Raw genomic sequence first — 26,721 nt, forward strand, 5'->3', positions numbered from 1 at the left:
AATTCAAATTATAAACAAATTCTAAGTTCAAATTATAAATAAATTCTAAATTGCCGTTAAAAATAAATAAAAAATGAATTTTGACATTAAATAACAGATTTGTTAAAAACAAATTTATTATAAATAAATTCTAAATTCAAATTATAAACAAAATTATAAACAAATTCGAAATTCTTGTTATAAAAAATACAAAATAAATTCACTATTTAATAACAGATTTGTTATAAACACAATTTATTATAAACAAACTCTAAATTCAAATTATAAAAAAATTGATTGTAAACAAATTATCAATTCGAATTATAAACAATTTCATTATTTATAGTAAATTTCGCAAATTAATAATTAATTTAAAAAGCGTTGATGACGAGATTCGAACACTAGACCCTACTATTCTAATCTAATGCTTTACGCCACGTATCTAACGCAAATCCTCAATGAAGGTGCCAAAAAAATCTAACCGATCATAAATTTTCAATTACTTAATTGATATAAAACACCTTTTACAAAACAGCAGAAGTTAGGCAACGAATTTTCAATATTCAAAACACAGTTTTTCTAAGGATATCAAATTGAGACGGTCTCAATTTGATATCTTTAAAAAAAACTGTGTTTTAAATAAAAAATGAAAGAATAATAAATCAACAAACATAGTTCTTTTACACTAAAGGCAAAAATTTAATCTTCAATTTTAACAAAAAAAAAAAAAAAAAAATTAATCCTTCCAAAAACGAAAAAAATATTTTTGTAGTGACAAAAATAGCTGATGGAAATAAGTGAAAAAAAACAATAACGAAAAAGCGAAGGAAGGAGACAAAGAAAAAAGGAAACTAAATCTGTCACCTTCTTAAAATGGAACGAGAGACAATAATACAATTGCGAGACAGGTGAGGTTTTTGATTCGGAATGACAAGAGAGTCTCTCTTTGATTATTCCAAACAATGATGTCACCACAGTGGTAACGTCACTTTTATTATATATGTATATCTTGAGAATGGCAAGAATCGTGCTTATAGATATCGACATAAGAAAAAGGGGGGCATTCCATATCCAAATGGCGTTTGAATCTCCTGAATAATTACGTGGGAGTCACATGATAATATTATTGCGAAGTTCGAATAAGCATTCTGACCAAATCATTTATATAAAAAAGGGTCGTTCCTACGCATTTTGCATTTCAAAAAAATAAATAAAATAAAAACAGACATATATTCTACAATGTCAACATATTTTTCTTCTTTAAATTCGAGATACGAGGCCCATTTCTGATGAGAACAATAACATTTACCTGATGAAGAATAATAATATTATAGAAACTACAAAACGAGGAAAAAATGACAATTTTTCTTTTAACTATTTTTTTTTGGCACAATCCCAAAAATTGCATTCAGTTGCTAATAAATTAAGAAAAACCTACTAAACAACATAAATAAAAATTAATATTTTTAGGTTGCCACAAAAATTTAATTTTGTTTTTCTCTGATTTCCAGACTAAATTTTGACTTTTTTCATATAAATTGAGATTTTCAAAAAAATGTTTAAACTTCAAACCCTTTAAAATTTAATAGTAATTACAAAAATTGCTACTCAAACACCTTCAAAATTATTTTCATGATTTCAATTCAATTTTTTGGAATTTTTAACTAAAATTCTCTAAATCAATATAATTTTTGACAAAGTTCTTTAAGAATTCAATTATTCAAAGAATAAAGAAAGATCACCTAAATTAATTTTCCAGTACACTTGTTTACAATTCAAATTTTACTAAATTTCGATTATTTGGAAATTCTTCAATTAAATACATATTGAAAAATAAAAAAATTCAAATAATTTAAAAAAAAGGATTAAAATTTTTGTCAAAAAAAATTAGTTGTACAGAATTGTTAATTGAAATGTATTAAAAATACAGATTTTCAAAGATTTTAATTTTAAACCTTTTCAAAATTCAATTATTTCTAGAAAAATTTCTATTATTTGCTACTTTTTTCAAAATTCAATTATTCTTTAAGAGTTCTTAACTAAAATTCTTCTCTAAATCAATTATTTTTAATAATATTCATAGAATTCTTTTCTACATCGCAATATTATTTTTAATAATTAAATATATATATATTAAAAAATTCAATTAATTTAAAAAGAAATTGAATTAAAATTTTTCAAGAAATAAAGTTCAATAAAATTTCTAATTAAATTTATTTAAAATTGAAATTTAATTATTTATGTTAATATAACTATTATTACTATTATTATTTAACGGGTTACAATCTTATTTTTATTAAAATTCATTATTAACTTATTTAGTTATTATTAATGAATTATTTGTTAATTGTAAATAACTAATAAATAGAAAATTGAAATTGTCTGAATATTCATTTTAGTATAAAATTGAAAAATAATTGTTTAAATAATAACAATTTTAATCAACATATCAATTATAATTGACTTTTATCGAAATTTGTTAGTTAACATTTTTTTTCAGTTATAAATAAAGGAAAAAATTATTTACTTTAAATTTTTCATTGTCTGCCGGTGAATTTAGTTTTTTTTTAATGAAGTGCGTTCACCCAAAGCAAAAGTCTATCCAAGTCATTCACCAATCGATCGGCAATAACCAAGTTAGCACATGTCAGAGTGGATTATATGGAATCTAATACGAAATGTGAAATATGATCGAGGTGCGGAAAAAGGATACTGTGATTTGTAGAATAGAAAAAACTGTGCATACTATAGATATGTAAATAAATAAATATCTTACTAAATTTAATTAGTAGTTAATTAACAGTAACTATATTATATGTATATGTAAATTATTAAAAAAAATACCTAAGAAAATTTAAACAATAAATAAAAATATTTAAAAATGAATTTTTATTTGCATTCTTTCAATACTTTTCATCGAAAAATAAAATATTTCATTAAATAATTAACAAGTTTATTTTGTGTTAAATAAAATAATAACCGCGTTTGTATTTTGGTTCGTAAATTCTGAATGGGAACGCCCACGTGGTACTCCCTCTTCATTTTATTGGCTCATTTTCAAGGTCATGAGTCTATGATTGGCTATCGTTTGGATGACCTTGAGGAAGAGCGAATGAAATGATGTAGGCGTCTCCACTCGGACCAATCACTAATAATGGAAAAGCAATCGCAAAATTAAATAAAGTAGGTGCAATAAAAAAATTCTAAAAATCTGAATTAAAAATTATTTCAGTTGAAAACAATTATAATACTTTTTCTTCAATTTGTAAAAATTAAGGTAACCATTAAATTCAAATATATAGTTAAAAACTAAATTCACACATTATAGTTAAAAATAGAATTAAAAGAAAATTTACATTAATTAAAAATGCATAAATTTCTCTGAATTCAAAGTGCATGACTTTTAGTACTTGCAAAAGAAAAAAAAACATTTGTTGAGTTACTTTTGTATGTTAATTACAAAAGTCATACAAAAAACAAGAAGTTAATTATTGCTTCAATGAGAATGAACTTCTTTCATGAGATTATCACATTTGACACATTTTCTTTGCAGATGAATTTCAATTTTATTCATATTTTCAATTTTCAGTTACTTTTATTCAAGAAGTGATTTTTTATGTACTAAATATTGTCAAACCATTTAAACTCTTTTTTTTTTTGTAAAATTTACTATGCAGAAAGAAATAAATTCGTAACTCATACGTATTAAGCAGTAATTTTTAAAAATCTCATGAAATACATTATAAAATTATTGTTGAAACTCATAAAACTCATAAAAGTCCAGAATTTAAATTTAAGAATTAATAATTAATCAATAACTCATAAAATTTATGTTCACAACTCATAAAGTATACAATAAATATTCATAAAGTTTTTTTACATGACTCTTGAATTTTGAAAACTCATAAATCGCTGTCACATGAACTTATATATTTGAGCAATTATTTTCAAATTTTCTCAAATAACTCATGAATCTTAGAAGACTTTAAAATTTTTAATTATTCATAAACTCATACATTTATAATCAGTAACTCATAAATTTCTAACACAAATAATTGCAAACTTGATGCAAGATTACATGAAATCTATATAGGAACAATTAACTCATAAATTAAAAAAAACAAAAAAATAACTCATGTTATAAATAATCGAAGAAAAATTAATTTTATAACTCATAAAAACTCATGTTACAAAATCTAGAATAAAAACTGATTTTAACTCATAAAAATTATATCTAATTTTTTCTGACAGTAAATAGTTGATGAAAAATAATTTTTTTCCGATCTATGTACTATATTTAATCACAAGTTCCTGTACGGAAACCGGAACAAAATTGAATAATAATTTTCTTCGATCAATTATCGATTTAGAAATGAATAGATGGTACAACGAACCACCCACTGCTGCAAAATATATATTTATCGCCCACGAGAGAAAAAAAATTCAAGATCGATCGAGATCTCATTAAAAATCCATATTTGGTGATTGAAAATATGGGAAATCAAATGTTTTCGACATCAATCTTATGCTTACGCGAATGATCATTTATATATATATATATACAATATGAAGTTGTCTCTCATGAATTATTTAATTTTTCTGGAACAATTTTTTTTCAACTTTTTTCAATTCACTGAATTATTCGTGCAATTCAAAAAAAAAAAAAATTATTACAATATCTAATTAGCTATTATTTTGTTTATAAAATTGTTACTCTCTAAATTTTAATTAGTTAAATTTTTTTACTTAAAATTTGAATTAGTGACTGACTTTTTGATTTTGAATTAATAAATTTTAATAATAATTAGTAATTTTTATAAATTTTGCTTTTGAATTAGTAAATTTTACTTATAAATAGTAATATCTACTAATTTTGTTTTTGAATTAGTAAATTTGACTAATAAATAGTAATTTTTACTAATTTTGCTTTTGAATTAGTAAATTTTACATATAAATATTAATTTCTACTAATTTATTAGTAAAATTTACTAATTCAAATCCAAAATGTCAGTCACTATTAAAATTCAGTTACTAATTAGTAGAAATTACTGATTAGTAAATTTTACTAATAAATTAATAGAAATTATTAATTAGTAGATTAGAGATTACTAATTATTATTAGTAAAATTCACTAATTCAAAAGGAAAAAGTCAGTCAGTAATTCAAATTAATTAATAAATGAATTAATTATTTAGAGAGTTCAAAATAATAAAATCAGGAATACAAAAGTTTTAGTTAAAAATTTAGCTACTCAAGTAATCTACAAGATTAATAAAAAAAAGATGAAACATAAAACTTGTAGCTTTGAAACAATTTTTAAAAATAATATTTTAGAAATTTTTTTTCAATAATTTGTTTAAATAATTTTGTTTGAAAAAATTAAAAATTAAACTTTAAAGATTTATAAACTTTAATTAGAAATATATATAAAAAAACAACAAATTTTAAGAAAAATTTCATATAAGAAATATAGGTAATGGGAATTTTTTGGCTTAACAAAAATTTATAGATTCGAAATAATACACATTATCGATAGCATAATCTTATTATTTTTGTGACGAATCTTACGAAAGTTCAAGAGTAATTTCACGAATACGGATTGTGGGACCATTGCGACACTTTTATTCATTAGGATTGCACGTCTTGCGTGGGTATTTACTAGTTACTGACGTTGCTGTTTGCTACCTTGACCGACAATGGAAATTCACATCAAACTTCGCTATATATTTATATATAATATCAAATTATAATACACAATATATTATAATTATACACAAATATATATTTTTTAATTTATTTTATCAAATAATTGTCATTAATTTTTCTTATTCTTCAATAAATAAATAAAATAACTTATATAAAAATATATAAGCATAATAATTTAAAATAACATTCAAATTATTAAAGTATAATTTATTTTATAATATAATTATTTATAAAAATTGATTAATAATAATGACAACAACAATACTATTAATAACAATGAACATAAGAATAAAAATGAAACAACTTTAAACTATTTTATTGTAATTTTCTCATTTTATCACTCGGTAGATTTATGTAAACTATTTTATTATTTAATAAAATTAAAAAAAATTTTAACTAATTTTGTAAACCTGTACTGTATATTGCTTAAATAAATGATAAAATAGTAATAACGGAGAATAATAATAATTTGATAAAATAATAATAACAATAACTTATTGTCATTATGATTCGTGTTATTCTTATATTATAATAAAAAAAACTTGTTATAGACTTAAATGATAAATAAATCATTTTATTTATAAACAAACAAAAGTTACTAAAACATATTGTTGATAACGCCTAAAAAATAGTAATATTAATAAATTTATTTATTTAAATATTATACGGGCTTACAATAAAAAAAAATAATTATAATAATAACAATGACAATAATAATAGTAGTAATAATGGTAAAAATAAAAAAAAATATTGTAAGAAGAATATTGTAAGGGAAATAAAAAAAAAATAAAAATAATAATAGCAATAATAATAATGATAAATTATTCATAAGGCACGAAAAAAAATAATCTTTTTAAAAGTACATTTTTTCAATGTAACTCAGGCTTTTCGTTTGATCTTGTCAATGTCGCCATCTGTGAAAGTCGTAACTAAATTTATATCATCTCGCGCCTTCACTGCAGTCGATATTGCAGTGATCTTTCATTTAGCATTTTAACAATAACCGATAAAACAGGTAACTATACAAATTAATGTAAATTTGAAAATTTTTTTTTTAATCTAAAAATGCAATTTTTCTTTCTTTCATTCTTATCAAGAATCAATATGGACAAAAGGGAGAGTGTGAAAACTTACCTTGCGTCGCCATCTCTGCGGCGCAAAAAGGGAAGAAAAAAAATTCATTAGATATCTTATCAAAATATTATAATTGTGACGTCAAAAGCCATTTGATTATTTATTATTATTTTTCTAAATGTAGACATACCAATACTTTTTCCCTTCAGTTACCATTATCTTTATTTCTATTATTATACCTATCAGGTATTTAAATTTTTTATATTTATTTTGCATTTCTTTTTTTAATTATTTCTTTTTTGAATATTAGGTATAATATTGAATTAATATACATTAAATATATTATATTTTTTATTCAGTCAATATATGGGCTTATATTAAATATTATTATTTATAATTAATAATTGTAATTTAATAATGTCTATTATCATAATATTTATAATTATAAAATTATAACATTTATAATAATTTATAGGCTCGTGTATTGTTCAAATAAATAAATAAATTTCAATAAAGAAATTATTATAATAAGAAAATTATTTCATGATTTTTATAACTTTTCATATTTTTGCCATTGTCCTTATTCTCATTGTTTCTACTATTGTTATTATTATTATATTTATTATAAATATATTTCTTAAATAAGTAAAAAATATATATATTATTACTATTCTCATTATTATTGTCATTATTATCATTATTATATTTGTTATTATTATCTTTATCATTATATTTTTATATTTTTACTTTTTAGGATTATATAATAATCATTAGCTACATTATCAGAATTATTTACAACATAAAATATGTCTGTAAAAAAAATTTGTTTTTGTATGAAATGAAAATATTCCTTTTATGAACAAAATAATGAAATTTTTTATTTGAAAGCAAATATTTTGATATTTAAGAATTTTGTTTGTACGAATTTATGTTGTCTACATTAATACATATAAGAGTCGATAGGCTTGATTGAATTATTTGATAATCGTAAATTCTTTGGAGGAACCTTGTCAAGTTGGATGATCCGTTATTATACGGTGACCTAACATGAACACTGTATGTATTGATAAAAGCACACGTAACTTGGTTAGTTGATCTCAATTCCTTTTTTGTGCACTTCACTCTCTCATAAAGTGCTTGCATTTCAAAGTGAAGACATTTTTCAAGTGTAGAAGAAATATTGACGAAATAATTTCAATTTTTTCTTCCGCATATACAAACGTATTTATATAATATATATTCAATCGAGTTTTAATTTTTTCATTATTTAGAATTATTTTCTAGTGTCTACAATTAACAATTGTAGGTAGAATTTTTAATATTTGGTATTAATTCATGAAAAATAGGAAAAAAACGGTCAAAAAATAAAAAAAGAAAGAAAATATAATGATTAGTTTGTTGATTGTGCAAAGTAAACATGAGTTCCTGTGTAGCTCAGTGGTTAAGGTACTTTACTTAGATGAGAATTGGACCCGAGTTCGATTCCCAGTACAGGTCGCGTTTTTTCCGCATGCTTGCTCTTTGAAACTTTGAAATTAAAGCAGAGAAGAATGTTAGAAGGAGAAACACAGGCGCATTTAAACAGCAGAGAAAAATAAGAATTAAGAAAAACAGAAAAAGAAAAAAGAACACGAAAAAGAAATTAATCCGAATTTTCTTCAAAAACAAATCGAGGGAGAAAATCGATTAAAAAGATTATTGAGAAAATTAATAGAAAAAAAGAAAATAAAAGATATCGAGAAAAGAAGAAAAGGAAAAAAAGAAATTATATAAAAGAACAAAAAAGAAAGGAAAAAATTTATATAAAGAAACTCAGAAAATGAGAAAAAAAAGAAAAAAGAAAACTACATAAAGAGAAAAAGAAATAAAAAGATGATAAAAGAAGGAAAAGAGAGAAAGAAATTATATAAAGAAAAAAGAAACAAAAATACGAAAATTGAAAGAAAAAATTGCATATAGAGAAAAGGAAATTAAAAGAAGAAAAAACAAAAGAAGGAATTATATTAATAAACAAGAATACGAAAAAAAGGAATGAAAAAATTGCATAAAAAGAAAAGAAAATAAAAAGAAGAAAAAAGAAATAAACAAAGGAAGAAATTATATAAAGAAACAAGAAAACAAAAAAAGAAAAAAATGTAAATGAAAAAGTCGTAAGAAGAGAATAGAAAGCACAGAAAAAAATAAAGAAACGAAGAAACAGAAAGTAAAAAAGTAAGAGCAAAATGAAGAAGCAGTAAGAATAAAAAAAAACTCGAATGTGTCAGCGAAATGAAAAAATCCGTATGAATGAAAAGTAAAATTCCAGAAAAAATAAAAGAAAAAGAAACACAATAAAAAGAAAATACTTTTAAAAAAATAAAAAGAAGAGAAAAAAGAAGAAAAGAAGAAAAGAAAATAAAGCAGAAAAATAAATAAAAATAAATAAAGAAAACCGTGTTAAATAACGAGAAAAGAAGAAAAAAATAAGAATCAAGTCAAAAGCGATATGAAATTTAATCATAAAAATTATAATTATGTATCGAGTATATTGAATCACTTTTGTTTTTAATTCCACATTATTATTTTTTTTCACTTTTCAGCTCTTTGGAAACAAGCCAATACTTTTTGCTTCCGCATTTTTTCTCAGTCAGTCTCCTTATAAATTTATAAAATTCAACAATTGATTCAATTCAATTATACACTAGATTTTCGTGTAAAATAAAATAAATAGAAAAATTTTCAAAAAAATACACATATAAATGACTTACTTGGAAATGAAGAATGATGGTCCAGATTAAACCAAGAGTCAATTTTGGATTGCCATCGACAATATCCTCGGCTCGAATATTAACCAACTTGATTTTCTTGTATCGAAGAAAGTCAAGTGCCATTTGCACATTTTGCAGCATGTGGAAACGCATTCGACCCCTTTCCCGAGGCTGAAAATGAGGGAAAAAATTATTATTTTTATGAAATACTATTTTTCTTGTATAAAATAAATATATATATGCAAAATTCAACTATACATATTAAGAACCCAAAAAGTAAGATAATGAATAAAATAAGTAATTACTTTCATTTTTAGAATATAGTTGTAGAAAGTAAAATAGAAAAAAAATTAAATTACAATTTTCGAAATTGAAATAGAGACAAAAAAAACTGAATTCGATAATGTAAGTTTAATTTCATATCATAATTTAGATATGCGATCATTAAAATTGACCTGCCAGGGGAAACGAATGCGTGTCAAAATGTCAGAGATGTTGAGGCAAATTTCTAGATTTATAGGGTAATTGGTTATATCAAATTGAATTTAACGATTTCACACATAATTAATTCATGAAAATGTCAATTCCGTAGATAATTGTATTTTTAATCTAAGACTAATTTTTTATTTAGCCCAATTATCAATATATTTAGCCAAATTAATTAGTAGTGTTAATTTCATTTAGCAGAATATTTAATAAGTACCATTTTATCACATATGATTAAGAGGAATTTTTTTATTTAGCCACATTAACAGTATGTTCAGCGAAATTGACAATTTATTTGGCCAAATTAATTACTAGTGTGAATTTTATTTAGCAGAATTTTTAATGAACACAATTCTGTCAAATCATTAAGAGCAATTTTCTATTAAGCCAAATTAACACTTTATTTAGCTGAATTAATAATTTATTAAGCGAAATTAACAAATTTATATAGCCAAATTAACAATATATTCAGCCAAATAACGAATGGATTTAGCTAAATTTTTATTTAATCTCATTAACAAAATATTTAGCCGAATTAATAATATATTTAGCCAAATTAAATGTTATTGTAAATTTTAATTAGGAGAAAATTTTTCAAATCGTTAGTAGAGGTTTAAATTTAGCCAAAGTGACAATTAATTTTACAATAATAATTATACATTTAGCCGAATCATGATTCTCAGTCGATTGAAATTTTATTTGGCTCAATAATAACAGTTTAAGTGTTGTTTAATTAAATTTTTATTTATCTAAAATATTATTATAATTAAATTTTTTTGTTTTTAGAAACAATTTTTTTTTCGGCTAAATGAATAATTAGCGATAAAAATAAAATTTTATCATTTTGAAAATCTGGTAATTAAAACTTTATTTTCAAAAACTTTCTACTGAGGAGAAATTTAGTTTAGTTAAAGTTTTGCTAAATAAAAAATTTTGTTAATAAAATTTCGGTAAAATAAAAAATTGAATTGCAAATTCTGCTAAATAAAAGTTCGTCGAAGGATTAATTCTATTGAAAAAAAATCCATATTGATAATTTTGTTCAATAAAAAAAGTTTAGACTGTAAAGGAAGCGTTCACAAATGATGTCACGCAATTTTTGGAGATTTTCGACCCTCCCCCCCTACCCCCTGTCACGCAATTTTTGCAATTTCACATGAGAAAAATACATTGTGTCACGTTTAGTAAGAGCCCCCCCCCTACCCCCAAAAGCGTGAAATCATTTGTGAACGCTCCCAAATGTTCATTTAACCAAAGTATATTTCGGCCTAATGGAAATTTCAAGATCAAACCCAAAATTTCTGTATAAATGAAAATTTGAACAAAATGGAATTGAAAGTAAAAATGAAAAAAACGTAAAATTGAGTAAAATAGAAATTTTCGGTTAAATAAAGACTGCGTTTAATAAAAACTCTCTAAACTTAATTTCAAAATTAGATTAAATTAAAAATTTAGCAAAATAAACGAAAGGTGAAAAAGTATTTTTTTCAATTTATATATAAAAGAAATATTCGATTTCGTATGAAAAATGAAAAAACAAAAAAAATACATTAAAATTATATGTAAAAATTTAATGGAAATAAATGATTCACTACATTCTGAGTCTTGCACTATATTCATTTCAAAACGAATCCACGGAAAATTATAATGGATATTCTGAAATCGTTTGCCAACAAGCAAACACCATTAAATTCTGACTTATACGGACAAACTTATGGTTACGTTAATTAACTGCAATTTAACTGCCAGTTTGTTTGTTCCCAATAATGCCAATTTCAATTCCCTCCCCTCCTATTCTCCCTCACCCACAACGATTTAATGATTTGTGTCGCCATTACAAAAAAAAACAAAGAAAAAAATACAATTTTTTTGAAAATACAAAAAAATTTTATAGCCTTTTCTTTGTTTCTCTGTGGCACTAAAAATATTATAAATATTAATGAATGTTAATATTTGTCAATAACAATTTTTTAATGAAAGTAGAAAACTTGGAGATATTTAATATTTTTTAATAAACGTATTTTAATATTTACGAGTTTTTTCTTCTTCAAGGTGGAAATTTAATTTATTTGTTTTTGTTTGTAAAGTAAGAGTAAGAACAGTATTCCGGAAACAGGAATTTTGGCTACTGAATCATTGTTTTATGACCTTGAAAAAATAGCCAATGAATAGCTGAAGACTCACAAATGGGCGTTTTAATTCGAGCGTAATTGTAATCTGATGTAATTATTATAATGTAAAAAATAAATAATACGTTTAATTCAAATAAAAAAAATATATTTATATAACTATAAAATAAATATAAAGAGTAATAATTCTTAAAATCATTTCCAGAATAATTTCAGATTTGTTCCGAAAATTTTTCTAAAATCCCTTCACATGGGTATAAAAAATATAATAAATAATAATTATGAAAACTATAATATCAACATTTCAAATAATTTGTATGCTGGAAAATTTCGCTTAATATTATAATATACAATAAAATATTGCAAAATAAATTTCGATTATGAATAAAAGAAATAATGATTTTAATTAATAATGAATTAAATAAAATTTCTTTTTTAAATAAAATAATAATATTTAATAATAATATAAACAATAACATTTTTCAAATTTTTATTGTATGAATGAATTTGAATAAAAATGAATATAAATAAAATAAATAATAAGTAAATAAAATAAATAAAAATACTGACATTTTACAGAATTGTCATTGAACCGAACATTCATTTACGAATTATAAATATTGCTAATTGCCATATAATTATAAATAAAAATGACTCATTTTCTGAAATTTTAGCGATTTAGTCCTTTATATGGCTGTTAATTTTCTGAGTTAACATTTACATTCCTTTTTTGCGGATATATTCAAATTGACGGTATTTCTCACCTTCGTCTATTGATGTCTATTTTTATGAACACAAATACAGTTACTTCAACTTTACCTTCACTTTCCATGAAAAATAACATTTTTCATATATTAAAAACCTTGGGAATGAAAAGTGTTCTGAATAAAAAAAATTATTTGTCACAATTTTAATTGAACACATTGATTTTATTGATTAAATTCATAAATTTATAAATAGAAAATTAATTAATTTATGCTGATAAAATAAAAAGTTTCAATTTATTAACTTTTCTTTAACCAAATTTTTCAATTAGGAAATTGTGAATAAAAAAATTAGAATTATCATTTGACTAAATTTACCAAATATTCTACTGTGTGGAAAAAAATACAAAGTAACTTTTATTTATTCCGAAAGTAAAATTTGAACTATATAGAATTTCTACCCATTTTTTTTGTGAATTTTCACAAATTTTAAAGTAAATTTTACTAATTTTACTAAAATTCAATTCAGAAATAGGTAATAAAATTTACTATATTGTGTGTAAAATTTACTTTTAAAGTATAGTAGAATTTACTACATTTACCATAACTTTTATTTCAAAAGTAGTCAAATTTCCTGAAATTTACTGAATTTACTCATTTTACTAAAACTAAATATGAAAATAGTAAAGTTTACTAAATTTATTAATTTTACTAAAACATAATTCGAAAATAGTTAATTTTGCTTATTTTTAATATTAAATATTTTCAATATATTTTTACTAATACTTAATGCGGAAATCGTAATTTATGTAATTTTTACACTAGTTTTTATTTTTGAAGAAGTAAAATTTACTAATTTCATAAAAATTTACTAAATTTCATTTAGTTACTAATGTTATCTTCTACTAATAATATTTTTTACTAATGTTTACTTCAAAAAAAATTTTTTTTTACTAATTTAACAAAAATTTACTTCAGAATTACTAAAGTTTAGTACTTACTATACTAAAACTTCATGAGAAAATAATCATGTTAACTAAATTCTATACTCTCATATTTACTTCTGGAAAAGTAACTTAATTTCTTTTTTCTTTGATTTGTTTTTAGTTACTGTTGATTTTGTTTTTTGTATTGTTATTAGCATAAACACTCGGCTAATAAAAAATTTGATAAACAAAAAATATATTTTCTAGAATACTCTTTAAAATCTGAATTAATTACTTTAAATTAATGAAATATAGAACCGTTCCTAAATAAAAAAATCCTAATAAATAATTAATAAATAATAATGAATAATAAACTAAATAAATTAGTAAGCATTTTGACTAATTCTTATAGCGAAAAACAACTAATTTGTAAAAGAAAAAAACCTATAATATTTAGAAGACATCAATTTAATTACTTTCATTTAACATAACTTACAAATTAGATTAATTGATGAATTATTCATTTTTAACTAAAAATTACTTTCTGAAATTGAATTAGTAGTAATGTTTACTAATTTGAATTAGTGATTTACTTTTTGCTTTTGAATTAGTAAATTTTACTAATAAATACAAATAGTAATTTCTACTAATTTTTGCTTTTGAATTAGTAAATTTTACTGATAAATAGTAATTTCTACTAATTCAAAAGCAAAAAGTCAGTTAATAATTCAAATTAGTAAACATTTTTACTAATTCAAATTTAGAGAGTAATCAATGAATCACAAGTTTTGAACGTTCAAATGAACGAAATATTTTGTATTAAAAATATTTTCATAAATTATTGATTCGAATAAAAATTTAAAACTTAGATTCTACATTTAAAAACTTTAAAAATTAATTTTTTTGATAGTAACTCAAAATTATTGTCATAAAAATTGAATTTGAGGAAGAAATAAATAAATTTCGTTCATTTGAACGTTCAGAACTTTAGGATCATAGTAATCAGCACTGTTAATAATTTATTTATTTGATAAACGAAACGATACTGTTGAATTAGTCAAAAGTGACTAATTCAGATTTAGAGAGTAAATTAAAGATAATTATTCAAACAAATAATATTTTTGTATCAAAACAGTAGAAATTTTCTATATATTGGGATTAAGCTTAAAAATTAATTTCAATTAAACAAAATCACTTACAATTATTTTTCTATTTAAATTTAATATAATGTTTTTTATCCCACATGCACAAAAATGGCGCTTTTAGATAGCTGACGACAGGGAGTAAAGTCACTCATTTGTTCGACCATATGAAAATGGCGTCCATTTTCTCCCAAGAGGCAAACATAACAGCTGATCCCATGCGTTATTTTTGCCCATGGGAGAAAACGGCCGCCATTTTCATACAAGTCGAACAAGTGACTGACTTTTATTCCCTGTCGTCTGCTATCTGAAATCGACACTTTTGTGCATTAGGAATAAAAAATATCGTAAGTAACACGGGAATAAAGGCAGCCAATTTGTTTACGATGATTTTTGTGACACTCGTTCCGGTCTCGGGGCGCCCTCGACCTCCACTCGTGTCACAAAAATCACCGTAAACAAATGGCTGCCTTTATACCCTTGTTGCTTAATATACTATTCTCAGTGCACTATTTCATTAGTTGAAGACTACTAATTCAGATTTAGAGAATTATTAAAAAAAAAGATGGAACAAAATTAAAAACTATATGCCAAATGAACCGCGAATGTGAGCAACAGAGAGAATGATGGGAATCGTTTTCACGAATTGAGATATATTCTTATGGTGATAGGAATGTAAAAAAGGTGTGACTTACAAGGTGCTCGCCTGAGAGTACTTCCAGCAGGGAAATGAGGTTGTGCCCGTCCCGCAGGTCCTCGAATAGGTCCCCGACATGTCTGCTCGCCTGAAACAGATCCCATAAGCACATTAAACGCATGCCATTCCATAAAGATGTTACACAAGAAACGCGCCACGCCATAAACTACCATAATTGTAGATCTAGGTCTCCTCAAAATGATAAATGCGCACTTTTATTTCAACAACAACAACAACAACAAGCGCCACAACAAATATTTTATCATTTGCCAAATTTCTCTCAAGAAAAAAATCGCAATTTAAACAATTACTATTTAAACAACACTCTTTTATATCGTTTAAACAATAAATTGTTTAAATAATCATTGTGTCTTCAATTGTTGTTTAAACAATTGTTTAAACAATACTACTATTTCATATTGATTGAACAAATTATTCAAGCAATCAATATTTGGTTTATATAAATTGTTTGTATAATAATTTCTTTTATATATTGTTTACACAAATTATTTTTAAAAATCTCAACTATTTTAGAGTGTCTAAACAAAATATTTATAAACAATTATTAGTTGCTTTTATTGTTTAAAAAATAATCACTGTTAATTATCAGGTAAACAAATAGTTTAAATTATAATTTCGAAAGATAGTAAAATAATTACCTTTTAAACAATTATTAATTTTTTAACAATGAATATTGTTTATTATTGTGTAAGCAAATTATTTAAATGACAATTACAAAAGATGTTAAAATAATTACCACTTAGACCAATAATTGAGGGGCTTATAGCATCCAGGTCCTCAATTGTTTAAACAATTACCAGTTTTTTCAACAATAAATACTGTTAATTGTTATGTAAACAAATTATTTTAATGATAATTCATAAGGAGGATATAAAAATAGTTATATTTTAAATAAGTTATTTAAACAATCAGTCGTGCGGTAATTATTATAAGTTATTGTGTAAAGAAATTATTTAAATAAATATTGTTAAAATAAATTAGTTCAATGATAAATTTTTATGTTAAGAATTAAAATTTTATTTAACTATTTAATAATTAAACAATTCTAACTTCAAGTTTACATATTATTAAATAATATTTAAATAATACTTTGAAAAAAATAATCAAAGCAATTATTATTTAAAACAATTTTTACAATAATTTGTAAATGTTATTAATAAAATATATTATTTAAACAAATCATTCGTTTATCTCTATTTTAAATGTATACAAAAATCTATTTCATTTTACTGTGAGAGAAATTCAGCGTTTATATTAAAAAATTGTTTTATTTATTTAAAATAAAAATTATTATAAACAAAAATGTATATTCTTGATCAATTGTAATTATGAATTTTGTTTGGCGCTCTCAACATTAAGGTAGAATTTCCTAACTTCTTTTCTACTAAATAATAATAAAACGTAAAAAGTATAATAACAAATAGGAAATAAAAAAAGCATATTATTGCGCACACTTACAACAATTTCATACATTTGTGTATGAAAATAATTAATAACTACTGAAAATATACAATAATTTATTAATTAACTAATGAATAAATAATTAATAAATTAAATAATTAATTAATTAACTAATAAATATATAATTAATTAATTGACACCAATTAATTAATTAATAATTTATTTAATAATTATTTCCCTGTGTAAATTATAGTAATTATTATTAATTAGTTAATAATTAATTAATCATTAATTACTTAATGGAAATTAATTAATTAATCATTAATTACTTAATGGAAATTAATTAATTCATCATTAATTACTTTATAGAAATTAATTAATCAATCATTAATTACTTAATGGAAATTAATTAATTAATCATTAATTGCTTAGTAACAAATAATTAATTAATTAATTAATAATTACTTAGTAACAATTAATTAATAATTAATTAATTATTAACTATTTATAATAATAATTACTGTATAATTTATAAAGAGCAGAAGTGAAATTTTCTCTAAAGATGATGAGAAATTTAAGAGACTAAAATACAAAATATGGAAAAACAATTGGAAAATCAATTTTTTTCAAAAATGTTTTCTAATTTTCGAAAAAAATTTGCCAATTTTTTTTCTAAAATACTTAATAGAAGAAGATACTACTGAGAACAACAATAAGATTAATAACAGTCTGACAACATATATTACATGCAACATCGAGTATTTCACGGGGATCATATGAACTTACAGTGGGAGAACAGCATGGCTGATTGTTGACAACCACGCACACGTGTAGACACGTGTATGCCTGAAAAAGCGAATAAATTCAACACCAACATTCAATAATAGTATTCAACCAAAAATTAAAGGCAAATTTTCCAAAAAAAATTACTCGAAATATTTGTAGTAATTTAAGGGGACATTCCAGTTCAAAATGAAAAAAAAATCGATTTTTTTTTTTTTTTATTTTCGTGTTCCTTATAGTCTCAAGTATACTCTCCTTAAATTTTATTGCAAAATTCGAAGTGAAACAAAAGTTATACGTACATATTCCTTGCCATGTCAATGATGTTTTTATACTTACCAGAACCCTTTCGAATGATTAAAATGTTTCCTTATTTGCCTTTTCCAGAAAAGACATAAAATGTATTTGGGGTTGCTGATTACGAATATTTTCGACGATTTTCAAAATTCAAAATGGCGGATCCAATATGGCGGCCCAATATAGTGAATAATTTAACAAGCTGATGCGATTCGATCGAAATTCGTTTCTCGGGGGTTTTAGGGGTCGATGATTACGAATTTGAGGTCATGTTTGCAAAATTCAAAATGGCGTATCCAATATGGCGACCAAAAATGGCGGAAAATTTAACATTTTCGCCATATTGACATCAATTATTTATTTTTGACATCAAATTCGAATTCAGCGACCTCGAAAATCCCTCAGAAACGAATTTCGACCGACTCGAATCAGTCTTGACATTATCCGCCATATTGAATCCGCCATTTTGAATTTTGAAAAACTCATCAAATTTAAATTCAGCGACCCCGAAAACCACTAAGAAAGGAATTTCGATCGAATCGCATCAGTTTTTTAAATTATTCACCATATTGGGTCGCCATATTGGATCCACCATTTTGAATTTTTTAAATCTGACTTCAAATTCGGATTCAATGACCCCAAAAACCTTAGCCTGTACCCATTGCCACTCAAATCGAATCATATTTAGTATTTCCTTTTGAGGTGGTCATATATGGCCAGTGTTACAAAGGTGGCATGAATTTTTCTGGCCACATATGGGCCATGGACTGCCAAGGGGTTAAAAATTGACAACATTCAAATTTTATGCAAAAAAATATTGAATTTCCAAAATTTTGATGATTCGAAGTCTTTTTTGTAAAATACAATAAGGGAAAAAACTTAAGTCACTCCTAATCGGTTTTAGTAAGGCGATGATATGTATGCTTTGTATTATCACGCAATAATAAGAAGTTTTCACTTTACGTCGGTTTTGTTGGCGTGTCTTAAAAAAACGCGTGTTCGATTTTTTTTTTCAAAAAAATTTGAGAAAAAAAATGTTTGCCCGTGGTGGTAATAAGAAAGGTAGTCGTGAAAATCGACGATATATATATGAAAAAAAAAGAAAATTTAAAGGTAATCAACATACTATTGAACAAGAAGATACTATCGACGCCGAATTTCTGAGTTCATCTGCAAAAAAATTGAAAACAAGTCATGAATTGATGCCGCCAACGGATAGTGCAATAAGATACGTAATTCTGTGTTTTGATTTAGTGTTCTGTGCTTTGTCGAAATTTGTAAAGTGCAAGACGTGTAACGGGGACATTGAGTTTTTGCAGCAAAAAGATCGTGGTTTGGGTTTCAAAATCTGTCTTCGATGTTCCTGTAAACAAAACTACATTGCATCCTCACCAGTGATTGACAAAAATAATTACGAGATAAATCGGCGCATAGTGTTTGTAATGCGCGTTCTCGGAATAGGATACAATGGACTTCAAATGTTTTTATCACTTATGGATATTTCCACAAATTTTTCAAAAGGAACATACTATTCTGCTATCTCGAAAATTCATAATGCTTCCAAGAAGTGCTTTGATTTTGTTACAAAAAAAGCTGCCGAAGAAGAGAAAGCACAAAATGAAGCTACTGGAAATCATCCCGACATTTTGACAGTTTCGGGCGATGGAACTTGGATGAAAAGAGGTTTTACCTCTCTCATCGGTGTTTTTTCAATTATCGGCAAATATTCTGGAAAAGTTTTGGATTTGGGTGTTAAATCATCTTTTTGTCTCTCCTGCAGTCAACACAAAGCGCAGTTAGATGAGGAAGAATTTCTTATGTGGTATGAGGAACATAAAATCGAATGCTCAGCTAATCACGAAGGATCTGCAGGAAAAATGGAGTGTGATATGGCCGTTGAAATTTTTAAAAGGTCAAAAGTGTTGCATAATGTATTCTACGGTAACTACATTGGCGATGGAGATAGCAAAACGTACTCAAATATCGTTGATTCTGCACCGTACGGTACTCAGTTTTTCATTACAAAACTGGAGTGCGTTTTGCATGTAGCCAAAAGGATGTTTCGCCGGCTCATGGACGTAAAAAAAAAGATTACACTCTTGGAGAAAGCAAGTAAGTCAAAAGAAAAAGAAAAAAAGGACGAAATACTGAAGGAGAAACCAGTAAAAAGGAAAGGCAGACGATCAAAAGCAGAAATCGAAGCAGCAAAAGCTGATGCTGTGGCACATCCACCGGTGAAGTACGCTAAACTGACTGAAAAAGTCATTAGATCGATGTCGATTTATTACGGACTTGCGATACAAAGGTTCCCCGATTCAGTTGAGAAAATGAAAAAAGAAGTCCTTGCTGGATATTATCATAGAATTTCCACCGATACTGAACCACGCCATGAATACTGCAACCCGGACTGGTGCCAATTTTTGCAGAAACAGAAGAAAAATGAGCCGTACGAGCATAAACCAGCACTTGATCCAAATATTCGAAAATATATTTTGCCGATATTTGAAACTCTTAGTAGCGATGAATTACTAAGTCGATGTCTTGGAGGCAATACGCAAAACTGCAATGAAAGCTTTAATAACTTAATTTGGAAAATCGCTCCAAAAACAACCTTCGTCGGTAAAAAAGTTGTTGAAATTGCATCCTGGATCGCAGCTTGTACTTTTAACGAGGGTGCCCGAACATATCTTGCCATTATGCATCTGATGGATATCAAAATTGGTGACTACGCGTCGACTTGGGCCCTCAACATCGACAAAACTCGCATAGCTCAAGCCAACAGAAGAAGCGAAGAACATTCTAAAGAAGCCCGTACAGCAAGAAAAAAGGCCCAATCAGAGCATCTGAAGAGGTTGACAGAACTTGAAGATCTTCAGTATGCACCAGGGATGGCTGACTAAACGTAAGCATAAAAAAATCCTTTCTTGAAAATTTTTAATCCGATGTCAAATTTTCAAAATTCAAAGAAACGGATCTAATATGGTAAAATAAATTTTTAAAATCACCAGATTCGGTTAAAACTCATTATTCAGGGTTTTTAGGGGTCACTAATCACGAATTTAAGGTCAAATTCGTTGTCGACGACCCCAAAAACCCTTGAGTAACGATTTTCGAGCGAATTAGATGAATTTTAAAAAATGATTTCGACATATTGAATCCGCCATTTTGAATTTCGAAAAATCGATATCGGATTCGTAATCAGCGACCTCGAAAACCCCCGAGTAACGATTTTCAAGCCAATCGGGTAGTTTTTTTTAAAAATCGTTCGCCATTTTGAATCCGCCATTTTGAATTTCGAAAAATCGATATCGGATTCGTAATCAGCGACCTCGAAAACCCCCGAGTAACGATTTTCAAGCCAATCGGGTAATTTTTTTAAAAAATCGTTCGCCATATTGAATCCGCCATTTTGAATTTCGAAAAATCGATATCGGATTCGTAATCAGCGACCTCGAAAACCCCCGAGTAACGATTTTCTAGCAAAATAACTTGATTTTTTCGATTTAACTTGAGGTATATGTGCTAACTTATCTAACCAAAACTTTAAGTGTGTTTTTCTCAAAATGTACTTTTTTGAACTGGTACAAGTGATAGCTCGAGTTCTACTGAACCAATTTTGAAAAACCAAATTGCGTTTGATTTATTATCATCATGGCTAGGGGTGGAACCTCAAAAACTGGAAAATTTGCGGCTCCTTTGTTTTCTATAAGAGAAATTCTGAATAAAAACATGTGTTTTTTTCATGTTTTGGGGAAAAAGTGCCCTAAAAAAAAGAAGGGGAGGAAAATTTTACTTTTTTGAGGTTCCACCCCTGGAGAAATATCTAACGAAGAGAATGTCTCTTCTTTTTTGGTTTTATCTGTTTTAGAAAGTTTGGAATCGATCGTACCACCGAAAATGGGCATTTTCAAAAATGGCGTATATCGCCGCCATTTTGAAATAAAAATGAAAATTTTTTTTTTTTACAAATTCTTAAATAAATTATTTATTACATGTAAAAGAAATTTTTTAAATAAATGTCATAGTTATTTTAATAATATACACTAAAAAAGCCTTCTTTTTGCCTGTTTTGAACTGGAATGTCCCCTTAATAATAATTATTAAATTATTGTGTTAATTAATTAATTTAAAAAAAATAATTAATCTCATTAATAACAATTATTTCAATATTTAATAATCATTATTAATCATTAATTAATTTAATTTAATAATAATTATTAGTTTAACTATTAAATTAGTCACTATAGTTGTTACAGCTATGTACCACTGTTACTATAGTACTAATAACTAATTAATTTAATAATTCATTATTAAAATTAATTGAATTGTTATTAAAAAAACAATTTTTATTTATTCTCTTCTCCACTTTTGCAGAACCGAATATTACATAATTATAAAAATATAATAGATATTATTAAAATATTATTGAAAATAATTTAAAATTACAGTAAATATATATCTGTAGCATACCTTCACGTATTTCCAGTGCTAAATGAAAGCATGAAAAAAATTTTGAAATTCATTTTAGTAACTTCATTATAATCATAAATAGAGAAATTAAACTAATTTTGTTCCTATTATCAACATTTTATTCAAATTTCCAAACAATTATTAATATAATAATAAAAAACATAATTCTAATAAATTATACTATGGAACATAGTAAATATGTATTTAAATGTGTTATGAATAAGGAATCAAGGGGAATAAAATGTTCGACACGCAACGCTGATGATTTTGTCGAAAGTGAAAATTGTACGGCCTTTGATCAACACAAAGTTTCCTGGAATGAAACAACTATGAAATGCCACGCGCTCGACATATTCCAATTTGGATTCTATCACGAGCACGAATACCACGAGATGTCAAAATTCCTGTCATTCACTCGAAAAGGGCTTCGTCCTTGCATTCGTACTCGTCATTAGGCACTAATTTTTCACTTCCAACGAATTCTATTTTTATAAAGTCTGCCGGTAGTTTTTTTTCTCCCGCAACAATCAATTGAAGTGATAATTGCGCACATTTCTCTTTTAATTACCAAAGCCGAATAATTTTATTTTATTTCAATAGTGAATTTGTGAAAAAAACAACAGATTTCTTTTGTGGTTCTTTCTATGGAGTGAAAATCAAAAATTAAGGGGGAGTTAAGTTTTGAAAATGAAATTTTTAAATTAATGTAAAAATGAACACCCTACATAGTCTCGCCAAAGCTAATCAGACGCTTATGGATAATTAGATACTATTTTATTATTAATTATAATTATAGATACCAATAGTTAATTAGCAAGATAATAAGAAGACTGTGTAGGGAAATATAGATCATAATGGAACAACAGATAATCAGATATTCTCCCATAGAATGCAATATTATTGCAATTTAACTTTGAAGTAGTTTTTAGCATCTAATCAGTAAAGTTGGTATAATCGAGCTTTTCTGTAAAAACGAGGAACTATACTATACTATATTTACTATACAACTGCAACTAGCATGATTTTGTAAGTAAGGAGTATAATGTTACTTTTGAAATTGTACAGAAAGTGACAATAACAAAACAGTTCCAAAATTTGATGAAACTTATCACTTTATTGAAACAATAATTATTCTTATTTGCAGCATGCGGTAAAAACTTAACAAGATAATACCATTTTGGAGGATAATCCATTGTAGCACTCTGTTCATTTGTTAAATTAATGAATTGCTAATTAGTGCTCTTTAACTATTCTGTAATAATAAGCAAAGAAGTAAATGATGGTACAAAACTTGAATTATTAATTACATGTATCACTGTTAGTAAAAGAAGAAAATTGATACAAATAAGTACAACAAATTTTGAATATTTATCAGCAAAAGCAGAAAATGATTTACTGCTTTCATCAATTGCTACATTTGTTGACAAATAATAATGTTAAGTAATAATGATAGTATTGCAGGTACAACAAATTTGAATTATCATTATTATCATACAACCAGTCTTAAAAGTGGCAAATGATGCTGCAATGAAAATAACAAATTTGAATCATTATTTTAATCTGTTACCAAAAACACAAAAGACGGAGAAAAAAGTACAAAAAACTTGGATTATTTGGCAACAAAAGAAGCAAATGTATAGGTGCAACAAGTACAGCAAACTTGTATTATTATTTTGCTACAATTTTGATTTTTGTTCGCAGAAAGAAGCGAATTGATGATGCAACAAACTTGTTTTATTTATTATCAGAAGCAAAAAATAATAGTGCTGTAAGTACAACAACCTTGAAATATTATTTAGCAAAAGAAGCCAACGCTGATGCAAATAACTACAACAAAGTTGGATTATTATTTGTCAGTAAATAACTACTTCTTTTACTCAGCACCATCACAATTGTTGCTAAAAGAAGCAAATTGTTGCTACAAACTTGAATTATTTGTCACCAAGGAAAGCAAAAGATGGTGCAAATAAGTAAAACAAACTTAAATTATTATTAACAAAAACATTTGAATTATTACTTTGATATCACTGATGCCTATTCATTTGCTGATAAAATTAAAAGAAGAAGAAGAGAATGAAAAATGTATCTAAAAAAGTTGTCATTGTAGGATTAATGTAATGTACGTATGCAATTTGAATGTGCCACTCCCTAATATTGTTTACACTGATGAATTTTTGCTTATTGGGGTCGGTAAGGCAATAAAAAGTGGTGTGACAAATTAGAGACTTGTAATTCAACTTGAGGCATTGTTCGTTGTTCGACTTTCCATCCGCAAGTCTCGTGAGTGTCTCTTTGCCTCCTCTAGGAAGCTAATTTTAGAGGCTGAGAGAGTTGCTTACAATTAGCTCTCTGGGAGCAATTATTTAACGTTTAATTAGCACTTTTTGGTTTTTCCGTTTGCGATTAAGATTCTAATTAAGATAAACGGAGTTGTGTGTTAAATTTTTGGTTTCTTGTTTGTTATCCATTAACATGAGATAGAGAAAGAGAGACTAAATTCACTTCCGATTCTTTGATATATACAGGATAATGGTATTTAAATCCAATACAGTCGAGTGAGTCATTGAGTCTATTCAATTTCTTATTTTCCAAATTAAGAATTAAGAAAGAAAATTAAAGAATTGATTAATGACATAGTTGGAGAAATTTAGAAATACAGAAACAGAAATAGAAATGTTAAGATAGATAAATAGATAAAGTTTCACATTGATTCAGATTAGAGTCTAGAAAAGTAAGTTTACTTTTTCCTGGTATGGTTTTTAATTTGAATAAAATTAATTGACTGGAAGGTATAGATTATTATCTAGGAGTCGGATATTATTATTGTTATTAGTTGGTTTTTTGACGTTATCAAAATTCTGATTGCGGACTTTCGGCCCACCCGGCTGATTCCTGGCGCCCACATATGGTTTACAACGTCTTGTAAGACTGACCTTATTCGGACACCTTCTCCAATCGCCCACCTTTAGTTTTAACTAGTGCCTAGAATATTATTTCCACGTGTCGCAATTTCTTCAAGTAGGTGCTTTTTGTCGCATATTTTATATGCTTTTTAATCGAAAAAACACGCGCAGAAAGGAAGTGGAAAAAATTGTATTTTTAGAAATTATTAAATTTCAAAATGTTTTAAATTGAAATTCTTTTAATTGGAAAAAGTGATAAAAAATTATCCACGTGGTATATGAACGACCTCTTAGGGTATGTCAAAAGTCTTCCACGTAAGAAAATAAATATACACTTAATAATAAGTGATTTTCTCTCAAAACTAAGTGAAAATTCACTTATGAATATCTAAAAATAATAAGTGTACAGTTATTCATAATAAATACATTTATTTTCATACGTGAAAGACTTTTGACGCATTCAAAGTGATTTTTCACTAATTCAGATTTTGAGATGAGCAAAATTTCTTTTTTGAGATTAATTCCAACTGACAATCATTTCAAGTGATTTTCTGTCATGCGTCAAACATTTCTAGGCTATACTTGCAAGTAAAAAAAGAACCTTTTATCTGTAATCGTTTCTAATGATATACACATGTAAAAATTCCCGTTCAATTTCTTGAATAAAAAGAAAAGGGAAAGAAAAAACCATCAAGAGACACAAGATATTGAATCATCAGACTGTAAAATCTTCTGCCGCCGCCATATTATAACAAGTTTATAATTAAACGGACATTAGCATACACCGTGAAAGCACCGATTGAAATCAACTGCTTTTATCCGCGCGCGCGCACTAACGGCAAAGAAGAGGAAAAAAAGCTCGTAAAATGCAAAAGGGAGCAAGTGGGCATGAACAGGATTCTTATCTTCGTTGACCATGGTTTTTGTACCATAAGAAGATGAAGATAAGGTGCACAACGCAATTTAAAACTCTCGTGCATTTCTTTATATATGTATATGTATACACGCATTATATGGAGAAGAAAATAGAAGGACCGTTTTTCAAAAGCAAAATGGAAAACATGAACATCGTGTAGTCTCCCGAGACATTCTGGCAGCGATCTAACCTACGCGAAACGAATGAAATCGGTTCCGCTAAACGGCATTGCAGCTAGAAGTAGAAGAAGAAGAAGATGCATTAATCTTTGCCAACTCTTTTCAACTCCTACGCATTTATATGTGTTTGTGCATGTGGCAACCGCAACTGAATGCAGCCG

The 26,721-nt window shown here is 25.7% G+C and overlaps 1 protein-coding gene across 30 annotated transcripts in view; it reads right to left on the reverse strand.

The window, feature by feature from the left end:
* The window catches only part of LOC122509239 (microtubule-actin cross-linking factor 1), a 323,170-nt gene that overhangs the window by 152,993 nt on the left and 143,456 nt on the right, over positions 1-26,721 (reverse strand). For 24 of the 30 annotated variants that reach the window (XM_043623132.1, XM_043623140.1, XM_043623127.1 and 21 more), the window contains exons 4-7: positions 22,563-22,580; positions 17,799-17,858; positions 15,589-15,678; positions 9,507-9,677 (exon numbers count right to left, since the gene is read on the reverse strand). In XM_043623132.1, coding sequence (XP_043479067.1) covers positions 9,507-9,677; positions 15,589-15,678; positions 17,799-17,858; positions 22,563-22,580 — 339 coding nt within the window. The remainder of the gene's footprint in view (positions 1-9,506; positions 9,678-15,588; positions 15,679-17,798; positions 17,859-22,562; positions 22,581-26,721) is intronic. The other 6 variants (XM_043623133.1, XM_043623152.1, XM_043623156.1 and 3 more) reach the window with 1 other exon arrangement.

This window comes from Leptopilina heterotoma, unplaced genomic scaffold (assembly GCF_015476425.1).
Source record: "Leptopilina heterotoma isolate Lh14 unplaced genomic scaffold, ASM1547642v1 Lhet_6, whole genome shotgun sequence".
In the NCBI taxonomy this organism is placed as follows: domain Eukaryota; kingdom Metazoa; phylum Arthropoda; class Insecta; order Hymenoptera; family Figitidae; genus Leptopilina; species Leptopilina heterotoma.